Below are 12,356 nucleotides of genomic sequence, written 5' to 3'. Positions count from 1 at the left end.
AGAACTGAGGTCACTAGAGGCAAAGCTCCTGCCTCCTCAGCGGTGCCCTTGCTAAAAGCCAAGCTGGCCCAGCCTAAGCCAACTAGCAAGGCGAGGTCAAGGAAAACCCAAATGTCCTTGGTGCCGAGACTCAGTTCCATCCCTGAAGAGCCAAATGAAGAGTGCTGGGGAGAGCCTGCCAATGAACCTAGCAGAGAATCTAATACCCCAGGGGCTCAACGTCTCCACGGCACCAGCACCTCCAATCTTACAACTGACACTTCAAATTGATGGGACAGTCTCACAAGTGCAAAACAACTGCTTTTTTGTTGTTGTCTTTTTAAAGAAAGATTAAATCACAAGGAGAAGAGGACTCTGTTTTCCAGCCTAATTCTGCTGTCCTAGGACGGGATAGGAATGCACCTACTATGAAATCTTCCCACACTCCTGAGTAACCAGCAGAGGCACGTCCCATACACTCCCGAATATCTAAGCTGGCACGAACAAGTGTTATTCAGAGACCTCAGCTGTGGGACAATAGCTCCTGTCAGTCAACTCTGGTTCTCACGAATCTGGTGTTCTTCCACTTCATCCCAAACACAAGTCACACCTGTGCATGTACCCGAGAGCCCACACCATGGGTTTACACAATTCCAGAGTGATGCTGGACAGGCACCAATGCTGACATCGACAATAAAACACAAACTTATATGTTTGTTTATATAGAATCTCTTTATATAGCCCTGGCAGTCCTAGAACTTTCCATGTAGACCAGGCTGACCTCGAACTCACAGAGCACCATGTGCAGTCCGTCACGTACCTGAGGCCAACGGTCGAATCCACTCTTTGCTATTTAGGTCTAGCCTCCAGAGGTCATTGAAGGCGGCATTGCAGCTGCTCTGGGTACAGCCTCCAAAGACGTACATAGACTGATTGGCATCATAATAGCACGCACCTACAGGGGGTAAAGAAAAAACAACAAACATGTGACTGCACCTGAATTCTGAGATATCTTTAACATTTAACCATAACTTTTTTTCCCCAAAACTCAGTTATTCCTCACATTCGACAACTCTGGACCAGGCACCAAAGCTTGCCCTTTAGCAGCGTGTCTTCAGACTGGTCAGTATCTTATTATCACTGAAAAAAGCCCAGAGAAAAGCTGTGAATATTTCTTTTATCATTTAAAGTTTCTAAATATTTCTTTTTATTTTGTGTGTATGGGTGTCTTTCTTGCATGTATGTCATGCATCATGTATGTGCGGTGCTCATGGAGGCCAGAAGAGGGTGACTGGCTCCCCTGGAACTGGAATCAGACAATCATTAGCTGCCATAAAAAACGTTAGGAACTAGCTCAGTGTTCTAGAAGAGCAAATAGTGCTCTTTTACAGACAAGCCATTTTTCCATCCCCTAAACATTTCTTTTCTGAGCGTTAAGCACACCAACAATGACATCACAGAGGGAGATAGCATAATTCCAGGAAGAGCAACATGCACTTAGCTGGTGGCATTCAGAGGGAAGCTTCTTTCAGTCTGGCTATTCTAAACTACATCCTGTGCTCTAGGACAAAGTAACCTAGCACTCACCAAAGTCCTTCCTCTGTCCTCCAAGGACTTTTCTCTAAGTTTTGTATTTCCAAATGTAACCTAAAAGCACAAATCTTCATATTAAACACAACAACATAGCTGGGCGGTGGTGGCGCATGCCTGTAATCCCAGCACTCTGGGAGGCAGAGGCAGGCGGATTTCTGAGTTCAAGTCTAGCCTGGTCTACAAAGTGAGCTCCAGGACAGCCAGGGCTATACAGAGAAACCCTGCCTCGAAAAAAACAAATCCAAAAAAAACCAGGAAAAAAAAACAAAACAAAACACAACAACATCAAGTGTGAAAACAATTTTAACCAGTGCCATGAACACCTTACAGACCCCATGGTGCCTAAATCACGACGGGTTTTGTGAAGAACAGCAAATGAAACAGCAGTTCAGGCCCAAAGCAACTGAAGGAAGAAACAGAGGCGACTGAGCCTAGGGCATGCTGGTCGGCACTGGCTAAATCAGGATAGTAAAGACCTGAGGAGAACCAAGGCCTCAGAAGGCCGCAGTGAGTTGACGCCATAAACATCATGCAAGCATTCTCAAGGAAGCCAGAGAGACCTCATTCGGAGTTCAGATGAGAGGCCTTGAGGCTGAGCTCTGCCCTGGCTCTCCCTGAGGCTCATCCAGCTGCTGTCCTTACGAGATGAGTACAAGCCCTGCAGCCTCAGGTTCCCACCTGCACTCCAGGGAGAGACTGGGCAAGCTCCGCAGGTCTGCATCATGCACACGGGCTGGAGAGTGATCTCTCCTTTCTCATGTAAACCCAACAGCTGGTGTCACAGGAAAGAAGGGCAAAGAGTAAAGACTCTGTAATCCCGAGATGCTCGGACATGCTGCAGTTTAGTCTTGTTGACACTATTTTAAGGTCTCTTTGCAATTCCCATGCCATTTCCTCAAGTTCAGAAAAAGGGAGATGTTCAAAGCCCGTATTTGCTGCCAAGGTTAGTTATAGCAATGGTGTGGCTTTGGGAGGCACCCCATGTCTCTCATTCAGCCAGCTGTAAGGCCTCTGAGCAAGCTCATTACCCAGGCCATGTCAGAAACCAGCTGAATAAAGCCTCATTATTAAGTGTGCTTCATTAGCTGCCCCAGTAATCCCAGTAAAGGATCATATGACCACATGGCTGCCACTGCATGAACAACAGAAGCACAGCACTAGGACACACTGGCCATTACTGGAGCCCAGCACCCACTCCAATGACACAGGAGCTTTAAGTATTCTGGGTTGAGTTTTTGTTGGGGGCGGGGGGGGGGGGGGGGGAGCAGTTGCTTATTTGTAGACAGAATCTATGTAGCCCTGGCTGTCCTGGAACTCTATATAGACCAGGCTGGTCTACATCTCACAGAGAGCCTCCTGCTTCTGCCTACTAAACGTTGAGATTAAAGGAGTGTACCACCATGCCTAGCCCTTAATACTAACCCTACCGGGGCAGGTGAAATGGATCAGCAATTAAGAGCACTCATTGGCTGTTCTTCTAAAGGTCTTGAGTTCAATTCTCAGCAACTACTGTGGCTCTTGAAAGGGATCTGATGCTCTATTCTGACATGCAAGGTACATGCAGCAGAGCACTCTACATAAAAAAAAAAAGAATATTTAAAAGCACTGGGTGTTCTTCCAGAGAACTAGAGTTCAATTTCCAGCACCCACATGGAGATTCTCATTAGCCATAACTCCAGGTCCAGGAATTTGATACCCTCTTCTGGTATCTAAGGGTAGTGTGTACACATGCTGCAAAGACTTACATGCAGGTAAAACACCCATACATAAAAATAAAAGTAATTTAAAATCTTGTAAAAGTAATTTTGAATCTATACTTAAATGTGTTACGTTGTCTTCACAATAAGAAAGTATTTAAGCCGGGCAGTGATGGCGCACACCTGTGATCCCAGCACTTGGGAGGCAGAGACAGGTGGATTTCTGAGTTTGAGGCCAGCCTGGTCTACAGAGTGAGTTCCAGGACAGCCAGGGCTACACAGAGAAACCCTGTCTTGAAAAAACAAACAGAGAGAGAGAGAGAGAGAGAGAGAGAGAGAGAGAGAGAGAGAGAGAGAGAGAGATTTTAAAAGTAGAGTCTAGCATATCCTACAAAGCAAGTTACAGCTCACACTGTGCACTCCTATCTCAAAGTCAAACATAGAGTAACAAGCAGAGCCTAATAAAATCCCACTGCGCACGTTTGTTAAGGACTACAAATGACAAACACCTAAGTCACAGGGCCTGAGAGGACTGAGGAGGACTCCACTCCACACAGGAAGCTCAGCAGCCCCAGGCTCTCGGCCTCACTCTGCAGCCTGAGCCTGCCTTGTGGAGCCTCCAGAGCGCTGGGAATACAGGTATGGCTTACACACCTGGCTCGTCACAGACTTGGAATGGAAGAGGAATTCCAGCAACAGCCATCGTGAGGAACTACCTGACAGTCCTCCAGAGCTTCTGAAGTGTAGCTGCTGTCCATTACAGGGCCACTTGGTAAAGTGGATGCAGGCCAGCTCAGTGGCAAAGGTGCTTGCTGTCAGGCCTGACGACCCAGGAACCTCATAGTAGATGCACACATACAGTAAGTAAAATAAATGACGCAGCAAGTCCCTGATTTCTGCATAGGATTGTCAAGTCTAGCTCATGGTGCCTCCGTCTACAGACTCACAGCAGCCGCCGCCCTCGTGGAGCGAAGAGCAGAGCCTTCACTTTTCAGAGACAGCAAACATTCTTCTACTCTATTTGGATGAAAACCCAGCCAGTTGGGCCCCATGAGTCCTTCACATGTATTTTAATCCTATACTAAAATAGTCCAGGCTGCATTTTCCTGCTTTTCTTTGAACAAACAAAGGTTTCTGAAGCAGGAAGCAGGGCTGACACATGAGTGACAGAGCTGGGTTTCAGTGACAACGAAGCTGGGAGAGAGATGGAGTCAATCTGGAACACAATGCTGAGAACTCAGATATAACAGAAGGAGGACACTTCCACCACTGGACACGATGCATGCTGAGTCATACACTCAAGCACAGCACGGTCCAAATAATGAATTCCAGGCCAGCGAGGGCTACATAGCAAGACTATCTCAAAACCCAGAAAGCAAAACGGAACTCAAATGGTCTAACAAGCATCCCATTCACCCCGCCCACTGCCTGCTTGGACGAGAGGCTGCGTGGTGCCTGCAGCCGGACAGCGATGGATGAGGACTGCCAGCAGTGCTCAGTCCTACCTGTCCTTGCTGCTTACCCAAGTTCTCTTCCCAAATAGGTTTCCTTCCAGAACACCTAGACCTCTGCAACGTCACAGCAGGCAGAGCTCACAGCAGTGTAACACTGCACTAAGAACATAGGACCTGCGGATACACCTGTTAAGTCCCCAAACTTGTCCACGAACAACTAAAAAAGACACTTCTCTCAAGCTGCCAACAGTATTCAGGCAAAGACATAGCCACAATTTAACTGCATGAACAAGCCAACAGTTCTCCACAGACCACAATAGTTTTCTACTGAACCAATCATCTCAGGAGCAACATCTTGAGGAATCTGGATTTCTACAGTGTCTGAACAGTCCTCACATGGTCCCTGGGTGAGCGGCACTCTCTAACATTCAGACGTTCACATGTTAAACTCTCTCGTTTCCCCACTGTCACCAGGGAAAGGCCCTGAGGCACTTATCCCATGCTGGAAGAGACTGTGCTGTCATGTGTCTCCCAGCTACAAGCTGGAACATATTTGATAAGGCCTGTAATTACATAACTCGGGACAGCCAAGGGTGGGGATCCAGCCTGGGCCTGCAGGCTCCTGCAGGCGCCAGATCAGCAGTGTGGGGAACGACCTGTGTGAGAAGCCTAGACACTTCAAGGCTTACGATGTCGGGAACTGTCTATAGTAATTTGACAAGAGTATCCACCATTAACCAAGGCCGTCACGACTGGACTTGCAGACACTCACCTCGTGAAACTTCACCTGTCTTTTCTGCCCGGCTCTTAACATAAAAAAGATCTTGTGTTTGACATATACTTGTTATGCCTATGGCTTTTTAAGTTATTTTTTTTCACTGTGTGTGTGTACGTGCGCGCTTGCATACATGCATGTGTGAAAGTTGGATAACTTGAAGGAGTTGGTTCTCCTCTCTGCTGTGCGGGTCCTAGAAATCGACCTTCAGTCTCAGGCTTGGTGGTAGGTGCCTTTCCCTACTAAACCATATTTGTTGCTGTTTAAGCCTACAGATCTTGACAATTATTAAAATCTGTTAATACCGATGTAGGAGATGCTCAAATAGAATTGAAGGATTCTCTAGTAGATCTGCTTAGGAGACATCAAGACACAAAACAGAACTTAACTAAGGGAGCTGGCTCCCAAACACCCAAAAGATGCACAGTATGCTGGCCAAGCCTGTCAGAGACAGGTGGAATTTAGGATGCAAGGATGCTAATGGTCATTCCTCAGAATCAACCTGCCAAAGGGCCCCACTCTCATGACAAAGGAGTCAACTCTGACTGTCAACAAGCTATTAGACCCAGCCCCGTATCAGCCCTAGGGGGCGACACAGGGTCACAGCCAATGTCAAGTCCTGGCCCCTCAGTTCTCTTCTTGAGAAAAACATAATTCTGTCAGATGAGTAACAACTATTTGAAAAAAGACTAACACTGGGGTACTAAACCAATTCTGTCAATATCTTTGCTGCGTAGAAGTTCCATCTGCCTAAGAGGCTAGACTTGCAGGCTCCTGACTCTAAGTTGTTCAAAGTATGAGGGGGGTGGAGGGGTGGGGGAACCTGCAATAGATGCAAGGCTGACAGAGTACGTGAACTGCATAGGCCTAAGATGTAGCTAAGCTACAAGATCTTCTATTTAAGGCTGGCTCCTCTGGGGTGTCAGCCACAGCCCAACGTCCATTATCTTAAAGAGCTTGTTCCTTAGTAATCTCTAAGTGTGTGCAGTGATTTCTCATTGGAAAGGCATTATGATGCTAGAACTAGCTACGAACTAGAACTAGGCGCTAAGCACAAGGATAGCTAACTCAGGGGAAGAGTGAAGAAGGAGACAGTATAATTGCTCCTCAACCACACTTCATAAACAATTTGCCACATACATCTTACAAATAAAGAAACTGGGTAAGAAGCCCGAGGAGCTTGGTTCCCAGATGCAAAGATCTTTGCTGTTGGCTGACAAAGCTTCTCTAAGAGACTGTGAGGAAAGGAACCATGTCCGGAGAAGAGCAGAGGGAAGTGTGGTCTCCACAGTGGAGAGAGAGGTCAGGGGGCAGGGCAGGGGGGTGGGGAACAATCCAGCTTTCTTGGTTGCTGTAGGAAGTAGGGTCTTAGCTTTAGTTCCATCCAGCTTGAGGTGGAGAGACAGAAAGAGGACACTCAGGAGGAAAGGGGGCAGGCCTCGACTCGTGGTTTGTGGGGGGGGGGGGGTAGAGGGAGGGGGTGGCTGAGGTGTAATGATCGACAAAAGGAAAACAGAAAAGATCTGGAGCACAATAGAAACTGGCTTTTTTGTTTTGTTTTACACTGAATCTCAGGTATCCCAGGCTGACTTCAAACTCATTAAGTACCCAGGGCTGTCCTTGAACTCCTGATCCTCCTCGCTCTACAAAGTACAAAGATATACTACCATATCCAGCTTTGTATCTTGAGGGCAAGAATTGAGAATGAGTCAGGCAGTGGTGGCACAAGCCTTTAATCCCAGCCCTTGGGAGGCAGAGGCAGGCGGATTTCTGAGTTCGAGGCCAGCCTGGTCTACAGAGTGAGTTCCAGGATAGCCGGAGCTACACAGAGAAACCCTGTCTCAAAAAACCAAAAAAAGAAAAAAGAAAAAAGAAAAAAAAAGAATTGAGAATGAATGCAATACCTCGAGCTTGTGTATGTAAGAAGATGGTGACATTCACTAAATTAAGGAAGGGAAACAGTTGGGGCTGAGCTCCACTTTTAGCTAAATGAGTATGAACATCCCGTATCTCCATGGTAACATAAGTGAATTAAAAATTCAGATCTTGAACCGACATGAAGTAGGGGTAAGAAGGAAAACTGATGGATCCAAACTAGATACAGAACAGAGAAAGGGAGGAGCCAGGGGGAATTAAATCCTTTAAGTTTTCTTTTGATTTTAAAATCATTTATTAGCTGGGCAGTGGTGGTGCACACATCTTTAATTCCAACACTTGGGAGGCAGAGGCAGGCAGATCTCAGAGTTTGAGGCCAGCCTGGCCTACAGAGCAAGTCCCAGGATAGCCAGGGCTACCCAGAACTAACAATCACAATTCCATCCATCCATCCACCCACCCACCCATCCATCCACCCATCCATCCACCTGCCCATCCATCCATTCATCCACCTGCCCATCCATCCATTCATCCACCTGCCCATCCATCCATCCATCCACCTGCCCATCCATCCATTCATCCACCTGCCCATCCATCCATCCATCCACCTGCCCATCCACCCATCCATCCACCTGCCCATCCACCCATCCATCCACCTGCCCATCCATCCATTCATCCACCTGCCCATCCATCCATCCATCCACCTGCCCATCCATCCATTCATCCACCTGCCCATCCATCCATCCATCCACCTGCCCATCCATCCATCCATCCACCTGCCCATCCATCCATTCATCCACCTGCCCATCCATCCATCCATCCACCTGCCCATCCATCCATTCATCCACCTGCCCATCCATCCATCCATCCACCTGCCCATCCATCCATTCATCCACCTGCCCATCCATCCATCCATCCACCTGCCCATCCATCCATCCATCCACCTGCCCATCCATCCATTCATCCACCTGCCCATCCATCCATCCATCCATCCATCCATCCATCCATCCATCCATTCATCCACCTGCCCATTCATCCATCCACCCATCCATTTATCCACCTGCCCATTCATCCATCCACCCATCCATCCATCCATCCATCCATCCATCCATCCATCCAACCACCCACCCACCCACCCATCCATCTATCCATTATCCACTCATCCACCCATCCACCTGCCCATCCAGTGCACATGTGTAGGAACACACATGCCAATGTGCACGTATGGGAGAACAGTTCTCTCCATCTACCATGTGGTTTCTGGGGATCAAACTTAGGCTGTCAGCCTTGGTTGCAGGAATCCTTACCTGTCACATCTCACTAGCCCTCAAATTCTTAATTTTTAGTCTATGTTCGAAATTGCCTGTTTTTCTATACTCTGTAGTTTGCCAATCAGAACCAGAAAAAAGCAATAATATGGAAACGTGTTTCTTTCTTTCTTTCTTTTTTTTTTTTTTTTAAACAAAATTACCTGTTGTGACTCTTTCCTGGATTTCAAACAGCATGATGAGCTGCCCGGCTTTGCCAGAGGCTCACAGTGACAGGCTGGAGGGCACAGCTTGAGGTAAGTTAAGAGCTGTCCCCTTTACATGCTGACCGCTTCCAGTGTGCTGCTCTGCTCACACAAAGCGGGCTGACACCGGCAGACTTACTCGGGACACTCTTAGGGCCAGGACATAGTTCAATGGTAAAGAGCTTGCCCGCAGGAACAGGCCCTGACTTCCATCCCCAGCCTTGCAAAAACCAGCCCAATAGTTTTTGGAAACCCTGTCAGCATCTTTTCTACTATCTGTAGTAGGAACACACTGAATCAAATATGGATCTTGACAGAGAAAATGTCAACCTAGTCCAGCCATTCTGAATCATGATCTGCAAACCTCAGAAACAGTCGAGAGTTTTTCAGAACTCTTTCAGTAACAGCAGTGATGACGGTACGTATGTGCTTTTTGTTTTGGAGACAGGGTTTTGTAGATAGCCCAGCTGGCTGCGAAGGCCTCCTGCCCACCCTCCCACCACAGCAGACTCTCACACTGAGCTGGCATTGGCTCTACCCCAGCAGCACGGGGTAAACTGCACGGGCAAGGCAGTACCACTCCACCATTCTCTTTTTCCCATTACATTTATTGATGGATTCCCTGGAGGAGGAGATCTAAGCCCAGTGTGAGAGGAGGTCAGAGGACGACACAGTGAACAACCAGCCCGCAGGAGTCGGTTCTCCTCCATGTGGGTCCTAGAGAAGGGACTCAGGTAACGGCAGTGTGGCAGCAAGGCCCTCCACCCACTGGCCACCTCACAGCCCTCAATTGCTCTTATAAGCCCAACGTCCTTCACTGTCACACACTCAGTTCCTATTTCAGCAAGTCCCCTCCTAAGCAGTACAAGTGAACAGGTAGCTCCTAGGGCTGCATGGTCTTTCATCCAACCCCAAAGCAATGAGTCATAACGATTTCTGAACATCTCCAGGTAAGTATACCAAGCGATCTGGGGTAGGTAGCCCTGAAAGAGCCTCACTCCGGTGTTTCCAACTCCTGTCAGTCTCTGTGTGACCGCGAGAATAGAAAGGAAGAGATGCACTCACTTTGGAGACTGTGAAAAATCTCCAGCGTCTGTCTCAGACACCCTCTCAGCTCTACAGTCAGCAGCTGACAGTGTGACTGGTTCTATCAAGCAGTCCATGAATAAAAACCTTAGGCCTCTGGATGACAGAGACAGCAACTCTAGGAGACATTTCTAAACCAGAAATCACGGCTATCTCCAAATCCCACAACTTCAAGAACAGGTAAGAAATACTGTTTAAGCTGCTAGGTTTTGGGGTGGCTCTTTGATGGCATGGGTAACCAGTGTATGCGCCTTCTTACCAAAGTTCACACTCTAGCTGGTATGGTGACACATACGAGAAACCATCACCTTCAGGAGCCCAAAGCACAAGTATAGTCAAATAAAAAAGCACAATATAACATCAACAAGCCCTCGCACCTGATCTGTCAAGGTGTCAGGGACTGAGCAAGGGCCTTCCTGGGCAAGCACTCTACCACTGCTATACATCAGTCCTTACCATGGGTCCACACTAACTTCTTCCTAACTCTGTTACAAAGCCGCATTTTACAGTCTCTTCATTTAAAAGTCACACAAAACACATGCCTCCAAGAAAGGTTCTAGAGACACAGCACAGGCAGTATGGGACTTGCTTTCCCAATGTGGATACTCACTGTGGGAGAAGCGCTGAGTGATGGGGGTTCCAGGATAAGGGTAAGTTCGGCTCTCCCACTGAATGTTTCCTTCCTGGACAGCCTTCATGAAACCATGGTAACACTGGTGGGCTACACCTAAAGATGAGAAAAACCAAAGCCGCCAACTTAGATACTAACGTCAAAGGGAAAAATCATTAAAATTGTATCTTTTAACTGCTTTCTCACCTCTATATGTCAGAAATATTTTGAAGAAGTCCAAATTTCTCATTTTTGTTCAAAGAAAAAAAATGTAATCAAGGTATGTCAAAATTGAAAGAACTGCATTTTGGGCTGGAGAGATGGCTCAGTGGTTAAGAGCACTGACTGTTCTTCCAGAGGTCCTGAGCTCAATTCCCAGCAACCACATGGTGACTCACAACCATCTGTAATGGGATCTGACGCCCTCTTCTGGAGTGTCTGAAGACAGCAAGTGACAGTGTACTCACATACATTAAATACATAAATAAATCTTTTGTTTTGTTTTGTTTGGATTTGGTTTTTTCGAGACAGGGTTTCTCTGTGTAGTCCTGGCTGTCCTGGAACTCACTCTGTAGACCAGGCTGGCCTCGAACTCAGAGATCTGCCTGCCTCTGCCTCCCAGAGTGCTGGGATTACAGGCGTGCGCCACCACCACCCAGCTTAAATAAATCTTTAGAAAGAAAAGAGGAAGGAAGGAAGGAAGGAAGGAAGGAAGGAAGGAAGGAAGGAAGGAAGGAAGGAAGGAAGGAAGGAAGGAAGGAAGGAAATAAAGATGGAGGGAGGGAGGGAGGGAGAGGAAGAGAGAGAGAGGGAGGGAAAGGAAGAGAGAGAACAAACGAACCAACGGCATTTTATGAAGCCATGGGAGGCGGGGATGTGAGGTCACTGACTCGGCTCACGTGATAATCCTTGTCCTCAAGTTTACCATGGTTCAATAACGACAACTGGGAGTGTTTACTACAAAGCACAGAGTGCGAAGTAACTTATCTGTGTGAAGGAATACGATAAAGCAGTGTCTACAACATAACACCTGCTTAAAAAGCATCTGCAGTTAAAGCATAATCATCAGGAATTCTCCAGTTAAGCGAGATCATATAAGTAGATTATTACATAATAGATTATGAGATGTTGAGTATAAGAGCTTGGGTGGGCTGGAGAGACGGCTCAGTGGTTAAGAGCACTGGCTGCTCTTCCAGAGGACCCAGGCTCACTTCCCAGCACCTACACAAAGGTTCAGAACTGCCTGTGACTCCAGCTCCACAGGATCCAACACATGCTTCTGGCCTTAGCCGACACCAGGCACACACATGGTCATAGACATACATGCAGGCAGAACACAAACATACACCAAACAAACAAACAAACAAACAAACAAAAAGCGTGTGTCTAGAGCTTAGGTGCTGGAGACTCAGCGCATCGGTCAAAGGCACCTGCTGCCCTTACAGAGGACCCAGGTTCCGTTTCTGTTGGGTGGCTTAACACCATCTGTAATTCCAGTTCCAGAGGATCCAGTGCCATCTTCTGGCCTCCACAGGCCCCTCCACATATGTGGTGCACATACATACACTGAAGGCAAACACACATACATATAAATATAAAATTAAAAAGCATCTTCTTTAAGAGCTTTCCGAGAACTGTGGTGTACACTTTAATCCTAGCGTTTAGGAGGGCGGAGGCAGGTGGACCAGTATGAGTTTAGGGCCAACCAGGCAAGCATGTTGAGACCCTGTCTCTTTAATAAAAAGATAAACACAGGTGAGCTTTACTCCAATGT

The 12,356-nt window shown here is 47.3% G+C and overlaps 1 protein-coding gene and 1 long non-coding RNA gene across 3 annotated transcripts in view; both read right to left on the bottom strand.

Annotated features, from left to right (window-relative positions):
- Positions 1-12,356, bottom strand: part of Fbxo42 (F-box protein 42) — a 61,069-nt gene that overhangs the window by 28,379 nt on the left and 20,334 nt on the right. The window contains exons 3-4 of the mRNA XM_052177935.1: positions 10,583-10,699; positions 800-934 (exon numbers count right to left, since the gene is read on the bottom strand). Of these exons, the coding sequence (XP_052033895.1) occupies positions 800-934; positions 10,583-10,699 (252 nt within the window). The remainder of the gene's footprint in view (positions 1-799; positions 935-10,582; positions 10,700-12,356) is intronic.
- LOC127681560 (uncharacterized) lies at positions 6,991-8,384 on the bottom strand. Of its 2 annotated transcripts, none has more exons than XR_007977133.1 (3): positions 8,318-8,384; positions 8,030-8,269; positions 6,991-7,957 (listed from the first exon to the last, which is right to left on the bottom strand). It is a non-coding gene; the product is annotated as an uncharacterized LOC127681560 (long non-coding RNA). The 2 variants fall into 2 exon arrangements; XR_007977132.1 differs by having other exon boundaries at positions 6,991-7,981; positions 8,030-8,101; positions 8,150-8,378.

The sequence above is a fragment of the Apodemus sylvaticus genome, chromosome 3 (assembly GCF_947179515.1).
Source record: "Apodemus sylvaticus chromosome 3, mApoSyl1.1, whole genome shotgun sequence".
Classification (NCBI taxonomy): domain Eukaryota; kingdom Metazoa; phylum Chordata; class Mammalia; order Rodentia; family Muridae; genus Apodemus; species Apodemus sylvaticus.
This window is presented reverse-complemented; position numbering and strand designations above follow the sequence as displayed.